Here is a 26,226-nt window from a genome sequence, read left to right on the forward strand (position 1 = left end):
CTGAGCAGCTGGAATGACAAAATAACAATATTCATATTAAGACACAAACAGATCAAACCAGCATTTTATGGTTTCGGAGGACTGTGGGCTTCCTCCCTGCCAAACTGTCACATCAGTATACAGATAAATTAATGCCTGATTACAACTCAGTGCTGCGTCAAAGGCACTCCAAACATCTGGTTTTGCGATTAAGAAATGAATAAAAACGTTCCGCATTCTCACAGGAAAATAAGAAAGCTGAAAACAGCTTGCAGTCTTTCTGTAGTCCATAAAACCAGAAACCTGAGGCAGACATATTTGTTTGCATCCTGAAGGCCATTTTTGGTTTCAGCTGTAGTGGATCACAAACTTATAAATAAAACCATCCAGAAAGGCGACACACAAGACAACCTGACCAGATTCACCAACTAGACAAAACATTCGTCTGCACGCCGTGAAAGGCCGAGCTCACAAAAAAAAAACCTAACACAAAAACAGTTATATCAGGAATGATTAAAATATTGCTACAACATTTGATTAACACATGATTGCAAACACAGAAATATAGAAATCAAAAAGAAAAACAATGCATTTAGGACTAAAGACCCAACAAACCTGCTAAAAAGACAATCAGTTCTTGTTTCACACTACAGTAACACAGTGGTACAAAACACTAGAGACAGAAAACGCAGATATATCTGTAATACAGCTCATTAACAGTAAACCTTTTCACTTTTTTTTCCCTCTTTCTCTTAAACATGACATAATCACGGTCATTCACACTCCAGGAATAAGGCACAGGGATCATGTGAAGGTCTAGCCAGGCTTCTCTTTACGGGGCCACACTTGGACCTGCAGGCCTGAGCGGACATCTGACCTCTGATTGATCGTTTACAAGCAGAGCTGGAACTTTTAAAGAGAGCTAAAAAGGAACAGGGTCACGTGTAAAACTTGGGCTAATTTAAGATCAAAGTAAAAGTCTGAATCTGAAAAACGTAACATCTTTGGATAAGAAGGTCGACTTTGATCCCTCGGTGTGGGAACAAAGCCCAAAGACGAGATAAAAAAGTACATTGCTGTCTGAATTCTGACTAACCGAAGAACTCCGGCTTTATTGCAGAAAGCCTGAACAGGTCAGAACTACAACTTTATTCTCTAGTTTATAAAATTTGAGAGAATAAAGTCAGATTTCTCCTCAAGAGACCTTAATTCTGTCAGAAGGCAAAGAATCAGAAAAAAAAAAGCAGAAGCATAATAATAATAATAATAATAATAATAATAATAATAATAATAATAATAATAATAATTTAACATTAATCCAGACTCTACTGTGTTTTCTACAGACATGTGGTGGAATGATTGGAGTGTGGTAGATACTGTCGTGCTGACTCTAAGGATTCAGATGGTGGCTCAGATTGAGGATTTGGAGAAGGAGACTCGCAGGTGGTGGTTCTCTCCCAAATCATGGTTGTGGAATTCTATGAGGGACTCGATGGCCTCCTCCACAGAGCCCACCTGGATTAGAGCCATTTTATGGTCCTTCCTGTATGAGAAATGAACAAGAGCTTCCATTCAGACTGTTTTGAGGCAAAGCAACAACAGGACATTCAGGGGAAGGATGAATAGTACCGCACACACTGAACAAGCTGCTTGGACACTCCAAGAGGAGCCTAAAAGACTGAAGGAGATTTTGGTCTTTTACTGCAAGGGGGCACAAAGTCCACAACCAAACCCATTTACTGACTGGCCAGCAATTACAGGCCATTTAAGAAATAAATAGGAGCAAACATCAGCCGGCACAATGTGTTTTCACAACATGTTCCTGAAAACAAGGACTTGTACATATGCTAATCAAACAGATTAACACGACGAGACAGACAAACAGACTGAAGGGTGTGCAGGGCTTTTTTTTTTTTTTAAATGGATGACACGAATCAATAGCCACGAGTTTAAGAAGCCGAGACAGTAAAGGAGCGACTTACTGGAAGAATTTGAAGGCTTTGACCACGGCTCCTGAGCTGGCAAACAGCATCTTCAGATCATCTTCAACCACAGAGGGGCTACAAACACAAGCAAAGTAGATTTGAGGAATGCAGTTTTTTTTTCCCCATCTTGGGGTCAGCTGCACCTCTCAGTTTGGAGTAAGCTGAAGGACTTACGGAATGTTGGAAAGGTGTAAGGTGGCAGAAGGCGGGAAGATGTTGGAATAATTCTTGGAGCCGGGCTTCTTGAAGCGGTGCAAGGGGGAGTTGCTGTAGTCTTTGGTCAGGCCCTGGTCCTCGTGCCCTTCGCGAGGAAGCTGAACGCTCATGTGTTTGGACAGAGTGATGCGCAGAGGCTTCCCGTGCAGCCGCTGGCCATTCAGGTGGCTCATGGCTGTACACATACAAACACAGCCTTTTACAGCCTGAGTCTAGTTCTTCTGGTCTCCTTTTAGAGACACTGTTCCAATGCAATGAACACTCCTCATCTCTTCCTTTTGTTTTAGTCTGGAGTCAAGAGCATTTCTGATGAACTGAGGGGAAAATTAAATCTGAAGACTCATAAAGCACGGATAAAGGTTAAAACCTTTTGCGTTACCATTTGTGGGGTAAAACTGTGGAACAGTTTTCCTGTGGACCTACAGCAATGTTCAATCATTAGTCAGTTCATAAAGATGTTTCAAAAACTGCTTTTGGAAGAATATGAAACTGATAAAGTTGATCACCCATTGTATATGTAACTATACTAAATTGTATCTATCACTGTAGCTATGTTAATACATGTCCTTCATTCCTTGTTTATTGTGTGGGGTAAGTGATGATGGGAATTAGGGGTAACAATAGAATGTTGAACATGGGGTAGGGACTAATAAGTATATTATACTTCTCCCTACTTCATTTCAGACTTAATTGTAATTTCATGTCATTTAGACTATTTCGTTATATTTATTTTCTTTTTTTTGTTTTGTCTGAGCACATACGTGCGTGTATTTACATATATATTTGTATTTGTACATTTAAATGCAAGTATGTGTACTTGTATATATCGTTTTTTTTCCTGTATGTCTGAAATAAAGATACAATACAATACAAAAACTGACTTTATAATGAAACACGTTTGCTTAACCCAATGCTCACGACAACATTTCAGATGTTGAATAAACTTTACACTTCAGTTTGGGAATGTGTTTTGTTGCCAAGCTGAGGTTGAGAGTCGTGATCACAGATCACAAGTTGATCACAACAATTATCAACTTGTATCAGTACCAGTTTATTTGACTGTCAGCCTTAGTCAGTTCTTCTTTAGTATGTTAAAATTGGGCAGGTAAAAAGACCTGAGGGAATCAGCAGAGGGCCTAATTAATGGCTGAGAGCAACGTCAACAAAATAGCAACAACCCATGACGTGCTCCCCGTCAGTGCACCAGCAGAGGTATGAGGGTATTAGTTTTGTAGACTCCAGACTAAGAATGGTTTTTATGGTAGATGAAAGACCACTGTGACAATCTGGGTTCATCAGTCATTTAAAATTAGAAGATGCAGAAACAACACATTTTTAGACATTTCTGCAACACTCATGTAGCAGCACTAACTCTTTTAATACTCTGCACATGTGTGGTTCTCAGGTGTCTCAAAATCAGAGTGTTACCTAGCTGAGCCTGTGTGCTGTCAGACATCTGAACCAGAGCGTTTTCTTTCTTGTTGAACAGAATCTTCACTCTCATGACATCTCCATAGACACCTTAAATAAAGAGGACCGGGTTATTTGGCACACAGGAAATAGAAAAGCAACCCTCCCTGCCACCAAGCCCTACAGGAAGATGTGTATTGGACTGACTGCAGCCTGCCAGGCGACTGACCCTCTGTCTCAATGCTCAAATATGGCTTTTGTGTTTGAAGGGCTGCATACAAACCCCAGAAGTGAGGGGAGCAGCAGCAAACATGACTAAAGGAACTTACAAATGCGTGAACTCAGCAGGAATTCCTGAATGGTTAAATACAGGAAAATTCAAGTGAGGAAAATTAAGGGTCAGAGGGGAAAACCCAAAACAAAACAAAATCAAACAAACAAAAACGTGTAGGAGCTATGAATTATGGGACAAAAACTAAATAAATAAAATAATAAAACAAAAGCACTGATTGAGCACTGAGGACATGCAAAATGTAAGAAACCCCAGCATGCAAAATTAAAAACAGACAATCAAATGACAAGACACAATAAATGCAGCTCCTCACAGTGTTAGGCCCAAACTAAAAATTACATTTTTTAAAGAATTAAAGCAAATATTTGCTTTCAAACTTTCTGACTCCAACTGAATGATAACTGTGTACTCAGAGCACAAAGTTTGAAAGGCAGCGCTCGTCTAAGAGCTGGACCCTGAACTCGAGAACAACACGACACATTAACGCAAAGTGTTTCCTGTTGTGTTGAAAATTCCCATTACTGCCAAAATGTCCTAGAAAACAGAAGAGTGCCCTCAGCTGATGACTGTCTCTTGAGCGATTTTCTTATGAAACTGTAAAAATGTTGCAAATCTCAAAAATATGACAAAAGTTCTTTGCAGAGTGTTCTGGCTAAATACAAGGATTATTTATCTGCAGAGAGTAAAACTACTCTCTGCAGATAAATAGTGCAGTAATGCAGCGCTGCATTAGTAATGTTCCAACTCTTATTACCACAGACTTCTTTTCAGCGTTCAGTTCTGTCTTTCATTGGCTTCATATCCATTTCAATGCTTTTTTAAGCATTCAGACTACAACTTAGTCACATATACACTAACCATCAAAAGTTTGGACACACCTTCTCATTCAATGATTTTTATTTTAACTACTATCTACTGTGGAGATACAGAAATTCTTTTATTGCTGCCATATAATCTGCATCATTATACCTGCATTAATAACATTCTTTACAGCATTATTTCATCTAATAATATTTCTCACAGTATTGATACTGCATTACAGTTGTTTATTGAAGATGTCCATTTGAGGATCCTTCCATTATGTTAACTTTTATTACAAGTACGGTTGGAAGTATTTTATACACATTGCATATCTGTGCTTATTTTGAGTTGATGTTGAGTTCATTAAGGGTCTTAAGCTTCACTGGCGTGACTGTCCAGGTGATACATGCTGATGGAAACTAGAACATAGAAGGATAACTGCAATGCATGCTTACAGTACATATAATACATATAATCTAGGAATGTGTCTGGCCTGAGGCCTTAACTCATTTGGTGTCTCACTATATTTTATTCTACTTGGTAACAGATGATCAGAGTCAATAATTAGCCTCAGAGACCCTGAGGGCTTGAAGTTTATTACCTTGTATGGAAGCTGTTATAGAAAAGAGAAGTTCTATGTCTGCTTATAGCTATTAAAAATGTACGATTAACTGTGACTAATGTCTGGAACCTATTTTAATCTGTCATTGACGCCATGGGGGGGCGTGTACCCCACTGCTTTATAAGTATCCACAACATGTATTTTGGTCAGAAGACATATGTTGATGTTTTCTCCGGGCTGTTAATAAACTCAACGTTTGATTGCACTTTTCTGGGGCCTCCGTGGTTTGTGACACTGCTCTACATTGATCGATTTCGCGACACTACATAGTAGATACATACTGAAGATGTCAAATATATGGAATTATGTAGCAAAGAAATACTAAATAACTCTAAATATGTCTTAGATTCCTCAAAGAAGCTGCCCTTTGCTTTGTTGACAGTGCTGCAAACCCTTGGCCTTCTCTCAATAAGCTTCATGATGTAGTCACCTGAAATGGTTTTCACTTCACAAGTGTGCCTTGTCAGGATCCATTTGTGGAATTTCTTGCCTTCTTACGGTAATCAGGTTGGAAATATCAGTTGTGTTCTGCAGAAGTCAGGTTGGTACACAGCTGACAGCCCTATTTGACAACTGTTAGAACTCATTGTGGCAAGAACCATTCGGCTAAGTAAAGAGAAACAACAGTTCATCATTACTTTAAGAACTGAAGTTCAATGCAGTGACATGCCATCCCATCCAGTTTGCGTTTAGTTGAACCATCATTTATTTTTCAACAGGACAATGACCTTAAACACACTTCCAGGCTGTGTAAGGGCTATTTGACCAAGAAGGAGAGTGTTGGAGTGCTGCACCAGTCACCTGACCTAAACCCAATTGAGATGGACTGCAGAGTGAAGACAAAAGGGCCATCAAGTGCTCGGCATCTCTGTGAACTCCTTCAAGACTGCTGGAAAAACATTTTAGGTGACTTCCTCATGAAGCTCATCGAGAGAATCCCAAGAGTGTGCAAAGCATGAATAAATATGTATGGAAATAAAGAAAAACAATTAAATGAGAAGGTGTGTCCAAACTTTTGACTGGTAGTGTATGTATAACAGAAAACTACTGCACACCCCTGATTCAAATCCCCAGGATTGAGCTGCCACACTGAAGACTCATTTTTTTGAATGGACTGGTATGTATATAGCTTGTATAGCTCCTTTCATACAAAGAAATAAAGTGCTTTGGTGAGTTATTGCTAGAAGCTGTAGACTACTGCCAGGTAAAGTCAGTTACAAAGAGGGTGCTGTACCACAGAGTCTCACGATCTTCCACATTTGGTGGTCTATTTGCATCGACGCTGGTCTTCAGTTTACCCCAAAACTTTTAAATGGGATTAAAGTCAGGGCTTTGTGTAGGCCAGTCAAAAACTTTACTTTGGCTCTTCACCGAGAGTGACGTATGTTTTGTTTCAATTCCAGATACACTGAAGCGTCTCCACATCATAATACTCCCCCCACGGTTTCATCGTGGGGACAGTGCTCTTCAGGTTGTATACGTTCTTTTTCCAAACACAAGCAGTGTGTAGTCTCATCTCATCTGACCAAAGGATGCACTTCCTGAAAATTAGAAGAGGCTTTAAAAGCCTCTACTGCTATTTAGTTTCTACTTGGTAAGAAATGAAGGGTTCTGTACAAACATGACCTTTTTTGGCAAGAAAACCACTGAGGAAAAGCTGCAAATATTGTGAAAATTTCAATTCAACACACAAAATCTGACAAGACCAGTACACACCATTTTTCATTAAACCAAAAATAATGAAAAAGAGGGGGAAAAAAAACCAAACAGAAACCAGAATTTTAATAAAAATTAAATCAGAACAACCATGTGGTACTGATAATTCAAAATAAGAAGCTAGTAATAACATACCGAAGAGAATAAAGAGGCAGTGGGGCGTAACTCTCTTTAAAGACAGCAGAGAAGGCAGCGGAGGGACAGGACAGGTAAAGGTGGGAGGGCAGGACAGGTGCAGGGTCCGAGGTGTTTCCATGGCAACAAATTAAAGGGGAAAAAAGACAGGTGCAGGGTCAATCAGAAGGTTAATTACCTTTGGAGGAGGGATCACATACAGATAATGTCAATATGAGAACAACATTTTTACATGAGTGCACAGGCGTGTGTGTGTGTGGTAGGGGAGGGGTCATGACATAGTTTAATATGAAAAAAAATTCCCGAATCAAAGGCAAAACCCATCTGTGAGCAAAACATCAGTGTCAGAGGAGACGAACAAACATGAAGTCAAACCGTTTAATGATGAGAATTCAGAAAGATTTCCCATCATTTAACAACCAGACTGAGGTGCACCGCTCTGTTAGTGGGGATTTCTGCTGCAGTGGCAAATCTACAACATTCCTATGCTGTAAGCGCAGGGGGTATCTGACTTGCAGCTCCCTGCAATGCCACTAAATGTCAGGTCAGGACAGTGATTGGCCTATTCAGTACCATGGATTCCTCCTTGCAGTACTTTGATGTAGGAGATGAACAGCTGGCTGAGTCACAGCAGAGGGACATAACTACTGGATCATTGCAGTGTGTACACAGGCACGTGACTGCTGCCACACACACATTTAAGAATGTGACGAATGCTTTTAAATGGATTTTAAAGACGGAGTGTCTGTATAGACAATGCTTAACCCCTTCCATTAGATTGGGAACATCCCTAACAGTGACACTCTGTTGGGGATGTTGGACTGTTAAGAACTTGCTTGACAATAGTCACATGTTTTCTATTTGGGCATATGAACCAGAGGGTGTGGGCTCCACATGACCAAGATCCTAATCCTAATCTGATCAAAAATGGACTGGAGTGGGAGGCAGACCCACCATCAGCATCCTGATGAGTTAGTCAACTGGTATCCCAACACTGCAGACTGGTGCATGTACAGCACTAGGCAGGTAGGTTTAATGTTGTGGCTCAACAGTCCATCAGCGTCATACTGGTCACAGTGGGCCTGTATGCTGCTCACAGCTGTGGATTATGTGGTAGCGTTTAGAAATAAACCACAGTGGTGAAGAAACCACAGATGACATCAAGCCGTGTCAGAGAGAGGCGGTTCTGAGGACCACCGCTGTGCACGTTGCAGCTGAGCTGTGATCCAAGCTGCCTTTTTTTTCCTTTTTTAATTCCTGTGCACTCACTGCTCCACTTCCACTAACTGATTCAAACATGAAGAACTTTAAAATCCAGGTGGAACAGAGCACTGAAAACACTTTACATCTCACTCCATGTCCAAAATACTGAATGTTCAGACCAACTGAAGCTTTAGAAAACAAAATCCTCTAAAAAAAACAAAAACAAAAACAAAACAAAACAAAAAAAAAAACATGCAGGCTAGTCCAAAGCTGTAGCAAGACTGGTGACATCAGTGCAGGTTAGATACAATCAGATACATGAATTAACAGCCTGTAGGGAGACAATCACTAACCTCAGGATTGAGATTGCTGACCAGCAAGACAGAGTGTCCAGCAGGGATTGGATGGAATCCCAATCTGGTGGCCCCAGGGAGGGACAGAGAGGCCAGGGCTCCGGGCAGAGCGGGGACCGCAAGGCCTGGATAGGGGGAGGACACTGGGAGAGTTGAGACAAGTAAACAAAAATCTGCAAGCTGCCAGAGATGCGTCACACAACCCACAGTCATACACTAAGGCTTCAACACTTCTGGTATGTGGAGAACAAATGATAATTGCAGATGAACTGATATGGAAAATATTTGCATCCCTGAATTAAATCATGAGACCTAACTTCCTCAGGTGCAGAGGAAGGAGGGAATGCAACAGGTTTCCCATGCACAGTGATCCTGAACCTAACCATTATTTCCACACTGATAAGGAACGCGTAGACTCCTCCCTAAGGATAAGCAACTGAAAACCCTCTAAAGGCTTCATCACAATAACTCAGCTGCTGGGTCTGTCTGCAGCTGCAAAGGTCATTCTCAAAAAACAAGGTGATCACTTTTCAAAGTGTGTGTCATCTAACAGACATCCTCTCTTAGCACTGACACTCACCAGCAGGCTGCAGGGTGAAGGCTGGTGGGAAAGCGTGAGTGGCTCCAGCGTACGGTGCAGCAGAGATGATGCCTGGAGCTGCAGACAAGAAACACCGGCTGGATTTTAACTCAGCAAAGTAGTGAGATTCCACCACAAATCAATCATACAATTTTTAACCAGGATGTGTCCTTCAATGCACATATTAAACAAATATGTAGGACTGCTTTTTTCCCCCCATTCGTGCAGTATCTCTAAATAAAACTGAATTGAATTGATTTACTGGACTTTAATCAGTTTAGGTTATTACAGACAACTAGAATGATAATTTCAACTCAGTATTTTTATTCTTGCCATCTAGAGTAGTATTGCAGGATTCAGTTTGGTAATTGATCTTCTTTTGAGTTTCTGCTCATTTCACTGACTGAAACGAGCACTGAGAGCATTCTGATGCCCTTTTGACTCACATGTCATGTGTGCAGTGTCTCTGTGTGTGTCAGAGAACAACTTCCATACTAAATCTGTCCCTCAGTTCCACTGGTGTAGTACTTTTTTTTTTCTCTTCTGCCTCAGCTGAGCACAGCTGTAGTGATGTTACATCAGTATGGTGGGATCTTACTAAAGGCTGCCATGGCCGTATGCTCCATGGTGGGCTGGCCGTCTCCAGTGGGAAGGTCTGGTCTGGTGAAGTCTCGGCTCTTCTCGTTGTTGTATTTGACGTTGAGACTGGTGAGTTTGGAGAAGCTGATCCTCAGAGTACAGCAGCCATTATAGATGTTTTGACCGTCCAGAGACTGAAACAGCGCAGCAGTAACACTCGTTACTTCTACCATTTAGTAGAAGCGACAAAAGCACTGGGAACCATCATGCTCACCAGTTTGGCCGCCTGGGCTGACGCGCCGTCCGGATACTGCAGCAGAGCCTGGAACTGATTGTTCTTTGTGAAGATGATGATCCTCAGCACGGTGCCAAACTTTGAGAAGATCTGAGGACCAAACAGCAGCTTAGTTTAGTCACTAAATAAACCAAATCCAACAGGCAGGACAACATCACGCTCAGCTCTTCCCCACAGATCAGCTGATCACCATACCGTCTGCACACCAAACTGCTAAATCTCATTTATGTTGTTTTAGCCTGCCAAGAGTTGCTGCACATCTGCAAGCCTCTTGCTAACCAACCTGTACTGCAGGTCATCATTTTATGCTGCATCTGGTTTGTTTGTGTTGCTGCTCTGTTTTGTGCCGAGTGTTGCTCGGGTTATCTTCTCTTTTCCTGCTAAAGTAATTTGTTACTTAACTACTTCTTAGCGGAATTGACAGCATGTCATTAGTGCAAACACCTGATGCTGGAGTAAAACAGGTAGAGCGAAGCACAGAAAAGGTGCGTGTTTAACTGCCGTTTTATTATAGATGAACTTTAGAACAGTCTGTTCACAGTTATTCTCCATCTGTCATGACTTTGATCAAAGCAGTGATCTACATACATGCACGCACACTGCTGTGGTGCACTACGGATACCTGGCACAGAGCATCCAGGGTAACGGGATAGATGAGGTTCTCCACCACCACCCTCAGTACTGTGCTCGGAGCCACCGCCGCTGTGTCCACGTGAGATGAACTCAGAGCCCGAAGAGCCGCCTGAGCCCTCTGAAAGAGAAGAGAGGAAAGGGGGGGGGGGGGGGGGGGTTAACAAGGTGCTAGCAGAGGGACGGAGCTGTTAAGACGCTAACAGTAGTATGTGTTACCTCCTGGTTTGGGGAGTTGTCAGTCTTGAGCTCCTTGTGGTTGGAAAACTGTACATAGACTGGATGGTGCCTGATGATCGGCACCATGGTGGAGTAATAACCCACCAGGTTCTGAGCTGCTTCCTCTGAGTTCATCTCTAAAAAGGCCTAAGAAGAGACAAGAGACACAGAACATGTAAGTTCTGCTCACGATGCAGTTCCTCAACACACAGATCTGTAGACCTGAGAGCCTTAGTATTGATCAGTGTCTCTTTGTACATGTTTAAAAAAAAACAAAAAAAAAACACATCTCAATTTGAGACGCGACCAAACTAAGTTATGTTATCTGGATCCTGTGAACTGTGGATGGAAAAGAAATACACTCTCACAGGACGCTGTAGTGTGTACCTGGTTCTTGGCTTTGAGCATCAGCAGGTTGGTGACGTCTCCAAAAGGCACTCCGAGGCTGATCACCTCCGCCTCTGTGATGTCGCTGGGAAGCTTACGGATGTGGATGACCCTGGATGGCACGCTGGGACCTCTTATGTCACCTTTGAACTTTTTGCTGTCGTTGCCATTGGCTACAGAGGAGAGGAAACCGTTTTTTATTAAATGAATCAAAGCAGAGACAGGAGTCCTGGTGCTGAACACTCCCATCAGTTTGTGGTGTTTCAAACTTATTGTGTTAACACTGCTGATTCTGTCTTTATCATCCGCCTGTAAACCGGCATGAAACCATTTCTGTCCAATATTTTTTACATTAAAAAAAAAAAAAAAAAAAAAAGTATTTATATGAGATTAATGGATATTTCAATCTGTTCTTTCAGAGTGCAGATAGTCTGTCTGAAAATCTGAATAATAATTATTTTTCTGATCATTTTAAATACATATTTTCACTCCTGGACTCTAGAGGAGTTTTGTGTCATTCATAGTCAGGAATCTTAAGTCATCTTACACTATGAACCCCTTACTTCATCCCATGTCTGGAAAAACATATAACTCAAAACTCAATAAGCTAATATTGTCCATTAAAAGTTGTGCATTGACACAAACACCTTCGCGTGTGCAGAGTGGGTTCTGACCTGTGGTGCTCATGATATAAGGGCTGTTGGAGACGCTGGAGCAAAGTTCGTCAGATCCTCTCTGAAACAACAGAAGCACTTCAGTTTGACCTCTTCTCCTCAGTCAGTATGCACCTCATTTATACATGACAGGACAGAATTAGGATACCAAACAAGAAGTGATGCCTTTGCATTTTTGACGGGGACAGACGAGAGAAGATTTCATGAAGAGCAGTGAATGAATCTGTCCCAAACATGTGAAAAGCTCTCGCCTGCATGAGATCCTGTTTTTGCTCTTCATTAGCAAAACTTTAGAACAGTTCTGTGATTAAACTGCAGTTCCACACAAGTGAGGTCCAACGGCTTTAATTATAAAGACATCTCGCCATCAAACCAAAAAATTCGAGGATTCAAACTGTTTACAACTGTTGGGATTTTCATACATCTCAAGTTAAACTAAGTGGTGCATCGCTTAGATGTAATCCAAGCCTTCCTGGACAACAGCGGGTTAGCACAAGAGCACACAGACCCCAGCTGCTGCATTTAATTTATGCACTTCCTCTTCCGTCTACCTGCTCTGCAAAACAGCCATGCACCGACTTTTGGGATAAAATTCTGAGAGTCCTGGTACCAGGGCTTCATTTATATCTCCTTTATGATGATTATGGTGGTGGAAAATACTTTTGTTACAACAGTTGCAATAAAAATAATAAAATAAATGAAAAATACATAAAAATATTACAAATATATCATAAAATAATAGTCATCATATTTGGCAGATGGCTACAGCATATTATAGAAAGTAATGACATATTTGTTTCCCCTTTGTAAAACTGCCTAAATACAAACGAACATACACAGGATGTAAAACTATTTGCTAACATGTGACCCAAGCTGTCTCAGTGAAGTCCACATCCAGGTTTGTTAAAACCTGCTTTCCTCTGCAGAACCCTGAGCTGTACCTGACATCATCCAGCCCGGGGCAGGTTCTGGACTGCACTTCCACTGACTTCGTGTTTTAGGTTTAAACAATGTGATCAGACAGCTACTTCTTTATCCTTTGCACCAACTGTACACCGTGACATTAAGCTCTGCTGACAGGCTCAGAGTCTGATCCAAAAGTCGTTTAGTCCCCCTGCCGTGTAACTGATACATCGATTAACAGTTTGATTGTTTGTTTGTTTCTTTCCCAGGTCACAGTGGGTACAACATTTACAGCAAAAGGCAAAAGGGAAGAAAACTACACAACTTGTAGAAAATAAGCAGAATTTAGGGGCACACAGTAATGCTGCTGCCACTAGATGTCAATAAAGAAACAGTCTATAGCGGCCATGTCTTAGTCTTAGAAAGCAAAACAAGATGAATGGTAAACGCACCTTTCTGCTGTAGGTCATATTCACCCAGTCACACACAATCATACAGCACCATTAACTATGCCTAAACACTTTCTAACACACAATAAAAGACATGCTAAGCTCAATCGTTGCCCTTTCCAGCACACAATGCTTTCATGCCATTATCACTTGCTGCCTGGACTACTGCAACTCCCTATACTTTGGTATTAACAGTGATCTTTTCACCACTTGCAGTTACTCCAAAATGCAGCAGCTCGGCCCTTAACAGGTGTTTAAATGCATGAACACATTACCCCGGTCCTGTCGTCCCTTCACTGACTTCCTGTACGTTTTAGTATTGATTTTAAGATTTTATTGCCTACTTTTAAAGCTTGGCACCTGGGTAGGGCTGGACCATATCATACCATTCACGGTAATAGGACTTTGGAGTTGACGTCACACCGCAATGCATTGTGGGAGTGCGGCGCCATTTTCGGGGTCTACGAATCAAAACAAACACACTGTGTTGGAACGACGACTACAAGAAAGATGCTTAAAAGCAGCTCAAAAGAGAATGGACTGTATAGAGACCGATTGCGTCCAGAGGCGAAGCAGCGGTACTTGCAGAAAATAATGTGCATTGGAAACATGGACCCGTATGAAATACGGCCGTGGAAACCCTGAAGACCAACCGCTATTGACGTAGTCTGACATATTTTCGTACCTTGCCCGTGGAGTCAACGCGTACAAGTCATCATTCAAACAAAGGTAAGTCAGCTCGAGTACTGCGTGTGAAATGCGTTTGATTTCATCTTATTTTATATCAGGGGCAGCACAGTGGTTAGCACTGTTGCCTCACAGCTAGAAGCTCCTATATACTTTTTTAATGTGCAGCACTTTGGTCAACTTCGTTGTTTAAAACGTGTTATATAAATACAGTCACCTTGACTTGAACTTTAAGCCAGAAAAACCAACACTGAAAGCTGGTTGCAGCTCCAAAATCCGTAAGTACCAACTTTGTGGAGTGTGGTATTAGTTATGCTAAAATAGAGCCTGCCTCTATCTATCTATCTATTTTTTATTTTATTTTTTTAAATGCACTCACTGGGACAGATTTAACTGCTCACTGCCAGCTATTTAAAAGTGACCCCACAGTTGGCTACAACCGTGAGGTCACACTGCTCAGTTCTGAAACCTCTTCTCCAAATTTCACTCTTTATTAGCTTGGATGAGTTCATCACACTCTGAGCTCTCTCATTAGTTCAGCCACAGTTCTCACTGCTCTGTACAGTCAGCAGCCTGACAGCCTCTAAATGTATCTAATCCACTAATCCACCAACAACGCTCAATATTCCATCTGTGACCTGTTCAGCCTGCAATAATGATTCTTTTATCCAACTACAGTCTGCTAGCCACTGTACTAATGATAACAGATGGCTAATAATAATAATAATAATAATAATAATAATAATAATAATAATAATAATAATAATAATAATAAATTTATATAGCGCTTTTCTAGACACTCCATGTGCTTTACATTTCCACTATTCATTCACTCTCACATTCACACACCGGTGGAGGCAGCTACAGTTGTAGCCACAGCTGCCCTGGGGCAGACTGACAGAAGCGAGGCTGCCATATCGCGCCATCGGCCCCTCTGGCCATCACCAGTAGGTGGTGGGTGAAGTGTCTTGCCCAAGAACACAACGACCAGGACAGAGAGCTGGGGATCAAACCACGGTCCCCCCCAATGTAGCTATCATGTAATTGCTAATAGTAAACGGCTAATGTTACCATATGTGTCAGCCAGGTTAACATGTATGAAGACCCTTTAATACTTCAGTGTTAATGAAACAGGACCTTTACTGACCTCTGAACTTTCTCCTTAAGTCCTGTTCAGTGTTATGAACGTTAACTACTCTAGCTGTTAGTGAGGACGAGCTGTGTGTCTGTCTCTGAAGTTGTGTTTCAACTAGAAGAGGTAAAGACAGCACTGCTATAGATGTTGTTCCAAATCAGGACCTTAATTCAATATTAAATGTTATTACTGAGAGTAGATTTTCAAAAGTCAAAACTACTAAAACACCACCATGCATGTCCTACATATTCTACTGTGCACCAAACTTCAGGCTAAAGTCGTCACTTTAAATTCTTTAAAGAACCTTTAATTTGCACAAAGTTTATGTAGTTACAATTAACACATTGGCACAGTTACAAGTTACCTTTATCACAAAACATCCGAAGCACTCGAACTCCTGAGCTTTTCAGTTGCCTACAGCTGTGTAAACTGTATTTTTGTGACTGCTTATAACAGGCAGGTTTTTATTCAGCTGCCTCGAACACACAAACCTGGAAAATAAGTTTGTCTGTGTTGTAAGAAATGCAGATTGGGTGTGGAACATGACCTGTGGGGATTTAACATGTACTTATTAAATGGACTGGTTCTTATATAGCGCTTTTCACAACTTGCCTCATTCACATCCATTTATACAAGCACTTTCTATCATTCACACACACATTGACACTGCTCATGCTCCGTGTCAATATGTGAGCAGATTTACCACCGCCCCCCCAAAATACGTTTCTGATATTGCCAGAATCTTTCCTCATACATGAGCCCAAGCAGGAGGTTTTATGTTCACAAATTTGTTGTCAACTTCGTGATCAGATGAATAATAAAAAGCTGCAGAAACCTGAGCCCTGCTCTGTCTCCTGTGCCACCCCATCCAGCCCCTCTATCGCCATCTCCATCTGTTGTCTGACAGATGCCAACTGCCAGCCTGCCCCATAACTGAGGAGCAAAACAAAAGAGCCATAGCTGTGCGCATCCACACAGACATCTGGTTTTGACAGACTGTTACAGTCAAACCACAACTCTGTTTATCCACATGTAATTACAGAGGACCTGCTGCTTCCTCTGGAGCCATACTGCAAATGGAATAAACTCAGGGAAAGCTCATCACTAATGTACAGACCAGAGTTTGGATGATCATTATGTGCCCAACTGTAATCCATTTAGACTGAGGGGGAGTTGTTTTTGTCTTAGTTATGTGCCTGCCAGTGATTAACGCAATGGCTGACTCACCCCAAAAACACTTTAAGGGGAGGATGAAGTACAAGAGAAGAAAGAAGGTGACAAAGACAACGCAGACAACAAAGACAAAGGGGATGAAGACAACACATTAAGACAACGTTAAAGCAATAGGTCTTCCACTCATCCATCACTCAAATTCAGGTAAAGCACATTACTCTACAGTGAGTCATTAGGAAAAGTACATTTTTCTCCATGATGGAATGTGGACCGAGAGTCGATGACAAAGTCATAGAAGCACTAGAACCTGCCTGTAACCAGGTAGGACAAATAGTTGACTCTCTCTCCAAGGCGCTCGTAAGGAAGTTGCTTCGTGTTAAAGGGTGTTCTTCTTCACAGTCGACGAGTGCTCAAACATCCCAGAATGCAGATAATCAGATATCAGCCAAATGTCAGGAAGTTTCCCACATGTGGGAAAGATCTTGATCGTCCCAGAATTACAGCATTCCAAAACAAGGATCCCAATGTAGTATTCCCCTCTGATCGTAGCGGATGTTCAACACAAACACAGCCAGTGTTGGCTTTGTGGTGGCTGGCTTGATAAAACCTAACACTCCAGCTGAGCCCCTTTTCCATTAGTACCTACTCGGATCGACCTGCCATGGTTTTCAGGGTCTTTCATTAGGTCATAATAACTGGTACTAAAATAGTACCTGCATTTTTCTCAGGGAAATGGCCACAAAAAACAATGCCGTATTCCTCAGTCTGATGAAAAGTCACAGGCCAAGCAGCAGGTACATCATCGCCTCGACATCCACCTTTGTTGTAAAATTCGCATTGCAAAATAATGACATCAAACTCAGACATGCTGATATAACAATGACCACGCACAATCGGTGGTACAAGATTGTAATGGGAAACCAGTCGATCCAAGTAGGCACTAATGGAAAAAGGGCTTTGGAGATAGAAGGTATTACCACAGTGGTTCTCAGCTTTCTTCATTAAGAAAGCTGAACCCATCTGCCATGTTTTCTCCTTCAGGCTCTGAGTGTTTATATAAAATGTGGTATTTCACATACCATGCAACTCTGCACAAAATGATCCCTATGAATGCAGCCATTAGAGCTCTGACTAGATGCATTTAAACATTACAGCTTGATGCCTCATGGCCTAATAAAGGAGACATTGTAATTGTTTGACACAGATCAAAATTAAAGAAATGTGATTGATTGACAATAAATACCATGATTAAGTTGCTTCGCTGCAATTTCAGCAGTATGAAGGTGCTGCACGTATTCTAACGGAATACATGCAATACCAGCTCAGAATGGTTTTAAATGACTTGCCTGAAGACAGAAAGAAACAGGAGAGCTGTAATCATCAAAGAACATCCCTCCTTCTCAGATCTCCTCCTGCTCTTAGATCGCAGCTATTTGTTACCTTCACGTGATTTTGGCTTAGATTCTAGCTTGTATCGACAAACACACTGAACGTGACTGCCAAAGAGTGACCTGAGGAATGTGAGTATTGGCTGCTGAGATGTCACACACATTCACAACTGTGAGCAATACTTTTTCGGTAACAGAAACCTTAATAAAACAACTAGAATCACATGAACTGCCGGGCTTCAACTCAAGCTGCGACTTTATTTTGGTAGGACCGTGCAAACAGTGGTCCAAAGAATCTGAATTTATAAAATGATGATGATGATAATGATAATAATAATAATAATAATAATAATAATAATAATAATAAGGCTGCAATGATTTATTAAGTAATTCTAATATTAAAAAAATTACAAATAAAAATTTGGCACAATTTCTTTGCTCTGTAGCTCTGTTGTCACCATGGAAACATGAATGCAAGCGTTTCACCCCGATCTGCGATTAAAAGCAGACCTGCAATACAAACGTATTTAACAGCTGCGTGTGAAAATAAAGTCTGAAAACATTAAGCCTAAAGTTTTAAACACACACATGCAGAAGAGTAAAGAGGCGGAGCAGTTACCGAGACGGGAGCTCGAGATGAGTGAAAGAAAATGTGTTTCTGGAACCCAAAAACAGCAGCGCTGTTCCTGTAACCACCATTAAAACCTTTACTGGGAAAAAGCTCGCAGGAGCCCTTCATCAAAGCACCCGATCAACAAACTCCAATTTAAATCCAATAAGGACTATTTGTTTTACATAGAGACAAATCGGCAGTATGCCTCCAGAAGCTGTATTAAAATATGCAGATCAACTGACAGTAGCCATTCTTTTATACATATAGCCATACCACAGCAAACAGGGGTGAGTCTAAAGGGGGCCATGGGGTGTACTAGACCATATTTACTTCAAGGCTTTTGAAACATTCTTCAGATTAAAAGTGAAATAGTGTAAAATATTTTATTAATTAATTTACATTAATATTTAAAAATGCAGAAAAATGTTTTTTTCACAAGCCAATAAAAATGTACATTGGCTAGTAAAACACTGAGCGACTGATTATTATTATTATTATTATTATTATTATTATTATTATTATTATTATTATTATTATTAATTTTGATCAACATCTACACTATCATAAAGTCCGTTTTCAGCAGCACAAAAACCTGTCTCCTATTAATGTCAGAAACTCTTCCAAGAACACAGAGTAAAGGTTAATTTTTATGCCTTAGTGTACATTTCATGTCTTATTTTTATTTGACTGTACTTGACATCATTTATATATTTTTACATTCAAGAAAATCGTTTCTTTAAAAATTTTGACTTTAATATGGCATCTTGATGCATTCTCAATAATGAATATTTATTATTGCTCATTAATAAGATAAGCATTTCTTACCCGATTAATCGATGGAATAATCAGTAGATTACTCAATAAAATAATAGACAGCTGCTGCCTTAAAAAAATGTGTAAAATAGAAAATTAATGCAATGTTTAATTAGCACCATGATTAGTTTTGATTACTACCTTGAATGGCCTGAATAAGAATAAGGATGCGTTTATGTAAAAATTTGTGTTGATAAGGGGAATGTGCTGATGCTGTCAAGGGGGCCTTTTCCATTAGTACCTATTCGGATCGGGTCGGCACGGGTCGACTCCATTTTTAAGCGCGTTCTATTAGGTGGTGGTACCTGTATGAATCGATGAATGAAGCAAGATGTATAAAGCTATTGAGTGCTCAGGAATAGAAAAGCGCTATACAAGAACCAGTCCATTTAATAAGTACATGTTAAACCCCCACAGGTCACGGTCACAGATCCACACCCCATCTGCATTTCTTACAACACTGACTTATTTTCCAGGTTTGCATGTTCAAGGCAGCTGAATAAAAACCTGCCTGTTATTATGCACAATAAGGATGAGTACTTCACATCTACTGCTTACAAATAAACGTCTCTGATGCCGCTATAATATCATGTTCTATTATTCATTGTGCTCCTGAAGAATGAAAAGCAGCAGTCATGTACCTGAGGACTTGTTGTAATCTGACACGCGGCTTCAATGCCGGAAAAGTCAGAGAGATCAAGCAGCATTCCAGTTTAATGACTGAATACAGACCTGCTGAACACCAGGGAGTCACTGTTTACGATATTTGTGCTTATAGTGTACTAGCCAATCACTAAAGCCGAAGGAGGCACTTCACTTCAGACCAACTTATTTTTAAACCCAGACAAGGTTTAGGTTTTAATAAGCTAAAGGAAAATTCTTATTAAATAAATTTGTGAATCATCTTATAGCAACTTATTGACACTGCTGGGTTATGAAGAATATGGGGAGTTTTTTATTAACACCAATATTAATAGTGAAAATTATTACATAGTCAGCCATACAAGCACTTTTTCTATGCTCAAGTTCTTTCTGAGGCATGTTGTATAAAGTGCTTTGAGTGCTCAAGTAGAAAAGCACTATATAAGAACCACTTACAATCACACGTGGCTATATTGATACCCCTCTCCAAACACTGGTAAGGACAAAATAGTGGTTGTAGCCACTTTTCACACACTCTTCATCTTAACACGAAAGCCAGCAGGTACGAGTTTGATATAGGCGTCTGCCAGCTAGCTACTAGAAAATCTGTCATTTGTGCAAACATTGGTAAGGACGACTGAAGGAAGAGCTTCAAACCATTACTCTTTTTTTTTTTTTTAAATTATGCATCTAAGAAAACCACTCTTTTAGTTTGGTATTTGCACTGGAGCTTCAAGGCTATGTTGATGATGCTGTTCCCTTCAAACAACATCCAATAATTTACAGATCAACATTCGTGTTGCCTCATTTACACTTTCACACCATTTTAGTCAGTGAGTTCGGCTGCACTTCAAATGTAGTACAGCAAGTATGTCACAGCACCATTTCTGCCGCAGCACCACACTCCTACGGATTTTAACTCTGGACTTTGAGTCCTTGCACTGTGTCTGACCTCATTGTCGGAGAAGCAGAGCATAGAACGTGGACACAAAATCACCTGTGAGAATCACCTCTGCCATCAAATTAAGAATGAAAAACAGTCTGCTGTTTGTGTATTAGTGATTTGGTACTTGGACTATTTTAATATGGATTCCTAGTTCTTATCCCTAATGCTGGAGGACGGCTCTGACGAGATCTTTTAGCAGTTAGGAAATACAGGGAAATATCGGACATTTCAACATGACACTTCATCATTGTCCATTTTTCCCATCAGACTGTACATAGGTTAAATAGGGGATTTGTAAAGTTCAAGACACTCCCAGATCAACACATTTCTTAGACATAACTGGACCACATGACCTTTGCCCAGCTGTGAGAGTGTTCTGAGCACAGCTGGTTTAGTCAGTGCTTTTTAGCAATCAACAGCATCTCTGAGTGGACTCAGAGAAGACTTGATTAGGAGTTACAAAAACACTCTGCAGCCCATCTAGAACCTGAAAAGCACTCACTGCAGGAGACTACTTTCAAAGTGAAAGTTCTGATGTGATGGACTTTTCAACAGTCCACAGGAATGACAACAAACATCCACAGGATCTTTGCTGAGTGGCTGATTTGTGCAACAGCAGTAGCATGCTGCTTAAGAGTGCATGCATGCATGTGCATGTTGCTGTTGAATAAACTGATTATCCACAGACCAGTTTTGGACTGTACCTGAGGTCAAATTACTGCTGGGCTTTGGGCATTCAAAAGACAGACAAGGGAGCCACCTCCACAACGATTAAAGGAGAAAGCTCTGCACTGTTCCAGATGGCAGCATCTCCATCTATTCAGACACTCAGTGATGACACAGCAGCAAACAAAGCAAGAAACCAGACAGAAAGGAAGAGGAGGAGGAAGCAGAGGTGCCTACCTTGGTGCCAACTGTTATATCGTGGTGGACACTGCTGTGAAGAAAAGACAGCGTGTTAGAGGCAGCCAGGGAAAACTCCAACACAGAATGAGTCTCACTGAGGTATCAAAAAAGAAAAAGAAAGGTGATGATGTTGAAGACTGTGCGGGAGCAGGTGGACAGAAGCCGAGAGAGGCCGAGCAGGCAGCAGCGATCGGCAAGGGACCGATAGCTCGGCGGGTTGGTTTGCCCTGCAGATGGGACATCTCTATTCAGCACCTGCTTGCCTCAGTGTGCACCTCACCTTTTCCATAAAAACCTCACGGCAACCTCAAGTGTTTTTCATACAAGATCCAAACGGTGATAAGAGAATGAAGCAGAGTCTGAAGCAGACCTTTTCCACAAGCAGCACATGGATACTAGCTCCACGCAGCCTCCAACTGCTCTGACTGCTACAATAGTTTGGTGACGGTGGAGGTGCTGCCTATTGAGACGCAGCTTTTTGAAGCCAGTCAGAGCCACTTGCACCTCACTGAACCCTGCACCCTCTTTTCCATCACCAACCTTTTTCCTTAGGTCAGAGGTCACAGGAGTGGCCGCTCAACCCAAAAGCTTGAGAAGTTCTGCTGTTTTTGAAACCAATTTTTGCAGTTGGACATTAGAACACTTGAGGCACTTAAGACCCGAAACTTGTGTTTATTGCTTATTCACTATCATAATTTCTCATTCAGACCAAATCATTACAAAGCTCCAGCAACCAACCAGTAAAGGCGGCTGTGAACACTGAGCAGCTGAAGCGTCTTGCCAGTCACATGGGATATGGTCACTAAGTACAGGAGATACAGGATGCGAATGTGCTCCACAGCTGCTTTATCAACTATGGATAGGACTGAAATCCTAGACCAAGTTCAACTAAAACTAAATCAATAAAAAGTGTGATGGATTCACAGTGAACAGATGAAGAAATTTTTTTTTACTGCCAAAGCAAACCATCAGCTCTTATCAGCAAATCATCAGATGACCAGGCTTTGATAAGCCGGGATGTGTAGAGAACTGACAGAGTGTACTGACCCGTGGTGTGAACACAGTCACTCACACACACACACACACACACACACACACACACACACACACACACACACACACACACACACACACACACACACACACACACACACACACACACAGGAGTGCTGGTGTCTTTCTGTCCATCAACACTAAGCTTTGACTTCAATTCTAGTTCCTGTCTGTCGGGAACATGGTGGCATCCCGACGGCCCCTGTTACACAGTCTGTAGAGTCACAGTTATCAGAACAGCTGCTCCTAACAAAAAACAAAATAAAACGCACAGACATTTATCCCAAATCCGTGTGGAGACATCAGCATTGCACTACAATGCATTTGAATACACGGATATTGCCGTGAAAGTCAAGCAATGCTAACAAACTATTAGAGGGCTCTGGGAGGTCTTTGCAAAGAAAATACATTTTTTAAAGAAAATACATTTATTGGCTTGTGAAGAAAATTTATTTATATATTTTTAAATATTAATGTAACTGAATTAATAAAATATTTTACACTATTTCACTTTTAATCTGAAAAATGTTACAACATGTTACAAAAGCCTTGAAATAAATCTGGTCTAGTACACCCCATGCCCCCCTTTAGACTCACCCCTGTCTGCTGCGGTATGTCTATATGTAAAACAACAGCCTGCAGCAGGCTGTATCATTGAAACATGTATCAGACTGAATGAATAGTTCATCTGCATATTTTAATACAACTTCTGTAGGTATACTGCAGATTTATCTCAGTGTAAAACGAACAGTCTTTACATATGGAGTTTGTTAATCGGGTGCTTTGATGAAGGGCTCCTGCGAGCTTTTTCCCAGTAAAGGTTTTAATGGTGGTTACAGGAACAGCGCTGCTGTTTTGGATGCTACAAATAAGTTTTCTTTTACTCATCGTGAGCTCCCGTCTCGGTAACGGCTCCGCCTCTTGTGTGTGTCTGTTTCTGTTTAAAACTAGAGGCTTAATGTTTTCAGACTTTATTTTCACACGCTGCTCTTAAATGCGTTTGCATTGCAGGTCTGTTTTTAATCGCAGATGGGGGTGAAACGCTCGTGTTCTTGTTTCCATGGTAACAACGGCGCGCTACAGAGCCGTGCATTAATTGAAGCAAAGACTTTTTTGGAGAATTTTTCGAATTACTCGATAAATTATATTCCAATTCAAGAAATTCCTTTGTGTAAAAAAAATAATAATAAATTTAAAAGCACTACTATAAGCACACAGTGCACAAGTCCACTGAACAGCAGTTTGACTTTCTCACACACAGGTACTATATCTACATCCTTTCTGCTGCCGCTTTGACTTATCAACATGGACTGCAGGCTATACTCCAAACATGACTTGTTGGTGTTGTTCCCCCCCCCCCCCCAAACACACAAACTTCCATCCAGTATGCTCAAGTTCCTCACTTTCCCCTTAAAGAGTATGTTTGCCTGTAGACAGAGGTGAGAGTTACGTAATTGTGGAACTGATTTATCGGATGCAAGTCAAAGGAAACCTGCCCTTTTTCACCCACAGCTTTTTGGAGGAAATGTACAAACAATGGGTCAGTCTCAAAAATAAAGGTTTGCTGAACAAACCTACCCAAAGACGCCTCGATATGAAAATGAATAAATGACACAAAGAGCTTGGAACAAACTAAACAAAAAACAAAACGCGTTTTACACACTAAGGTATGGCCCAGAGCAAGTGAAACCCGGCTGGCCAGGCTGAGGCCCACACCACTGTGCTCAATGAGGAGCAGCTGGAAGAGGAGCCCTCGGGGCAGGGATGAGTCCTGACGAAACACAAATATTCCATCAGGGCCGTGAATGCTCCACAGCCCCCTGACTGAAGCTGAAATGACACGCATTATATTATGAGTGGACACAGCTACCGGTGTGATCAACGCTAATAACGCTGCTATTTTTCCCCGTCAGTCCACACAGTTTAACAGCAGCAGGCTTACAGGCCTCACATTCCCTCCCTCCACCAACAAAGCTGCTTTCTCCTATTCACCATCGCTGCAACTGAACTCTGTGAAAAACAGCCACTTTTAGGCCCTTTTACCTAATCCAGCAGACTAAAGCAAGACACCATCTACTTTACATCTAAACCTGAGCACACACTCAAAACAAAATCACCCCCAGAAAACAACACACGCACACTCCTGATGGCGACTTCTACGAGTGTGTTACAGCTTTTAAAAATGCACTCCAGATGAAACATGACAATTAGGAGTTTCACAGCAGTCCTCTCTCGCTCACACACACACTTTAAAGTACAGTTTCCGCATTTAAAGGATTAGAGGGCCAGCTCCATATTTCGGGACACAAGTGACGCCACTTTATTAATTTATGCTTTTATTAGTTTTTTAAATTTTAACTGTTACTGTTTCACGTGAACGACTGCCTGGCAAGATAAACCAGAATGGGCGTGAGCCTCTAACCTGTGTGCTCTGGTTACTTCTCACCGCTCATGTATCCTATACACATCACCAACAACCTTCCAAAACGTCCCCGAGCAGAGCCTCAGCGGGTAACCGGGTCGCGCTTCACTGCGGCCGTGATGTGGGACTTTGGAAAAGAGAGGTAGGTGCCCGCAGAGCACGGCCCACCGTGAGCTAACAGCACAGCTAACTGTGCTAGCCTCGCTTCCTGCTCCCAGCACAAAACTCACTTCTGCGACTACTCCGCGACAGCAGGAGCGCTCCCTGCACGCTACAGCGCCTCCGACAAACCCCGGTGCTCCCGGGTTTCCATGAAAGAGCAGAAACGACATTTAAGCGGAGTGTCACCGTGAGACTGTGGAATAACTCACCCGTCCATTGCACAACACGGAACTACAGAGCAACAGGTCCCAACAGCAGCCAACAGGGACCCCGAGCACCGCCGCTTTAAACGGACAAGATGGCGTCCGTCGTGAGGACTCGCTGATTGGGCGGCTCGCAAAACTGGTGGGCGTTCATGGGCAAAATCGTATGTTGATTGGCTGGTTGGACCCAAAATACAACAACAAAGAAGCGCTATTCCAGCGAAGATTTGCTATGAGTAAGATACACGCATTCACGGGAAAAAACGGATACACGTTTTACTCTGTGAAAGTGGGCGTTGTCCCGACAAAACAAACTGATTATATGTCCGAAAGGGCACCTGAACACTTTTATATTTGATTTTGAATCTGCAACATTAATGACAAAACACTAAAAAACATTTTGAGTATACTGACCAGAAAACGGGGGGGGGGGGGGGGGGGGGGGGGATTTAGAAGATTTAGCTTGTATGTGACAGTGAATTTTATTGTGTGGTGTAAATCACAGTTCATTCTGTTCATTCGACAATAAAACCTCTTACCTTTAAACCTGGGGAAAAGGGGGATGCTTTGTATAGTAGTAACCCTGTCTTTTCCGTGCAAGCAAGGCTAGCAGTGCTTGCCCTGTGAAATCTGAAAATACATCAATTACAAAGTA

General features: G+C 41.5%; 1 protein-coding gene across 6 annotated transcripts; it reads right to left on the bottom strand.

Annotated features, from left to right (window-relative positions):
* Window positions 1-473: 473 nt before the first annotated feature.
* On the bottom strand, window positions 474-25,686 carry LOC113008808 (polypyrimidine tract-binding protein 1-like). Of its 6 annotated transcripts, none has more exons than XM_026146606.2 (15): window positions 25,578-25,667; window positions 21,729-21,762; window positions 12,077-12,137; window positions 11,403-11,575; window positions 11,016-11,162; window positions 10,789-10,917; window positions 10,146-10,256; window positions 9,891-10,065; window positions 9,293-9,370; window positions 8,713-8,855; window positions 7,157-7,190; window positions 3,609-3,701; window positions 2,139-2,355; window positions 1,962-2,039; window positions 474-1,522 (listed from the first exon to the last, which is right to left on the bottom strand). In XM_026146606.2, exons 1-15 carry the CDS (start codon window positions 25,583-25,585, stop codon window positions 1,390-1,392), a joined length of 1,614 nt encoding a protein of 537 aa, XP_026002391.1. In that variant the 5' UTR covers window positions 25,586-25,667; the 3' UTR covers window positions 474-1,389. The 6 variants fall into 6 exon arrangements, with proteins under 6 accessions (XP_026002391.1, XP_080148268.1, XP_080148270.1 ...); XM_080292142.1 differs by having other exon boundaries at window positions 21,729-21,759; window positions 25,578-25,639; XM_080292144.1 differs by lacking the exon at window positions 25,578-25,667 and adding an exon at window positions 25,437-25,514.
* Window positions 25,687-26,226: the final 540 nt, after the last annotated feature.

This window comes from Astatotilapia calliptera, chromosome 17 (assembly GCF_964374335.1).
Source record: "Astatotilapia calliptera chromosome 17, fAstCal68.1, whole genome shotgun sequence".
Taxonomy (NCBI): domain Eukaryota; kingdom Metazoa; phylum Chordata; class Actinopteri; order Cichliformes; family Cichlidae; genus Astatotilapia; species Astatotilapia calliptera.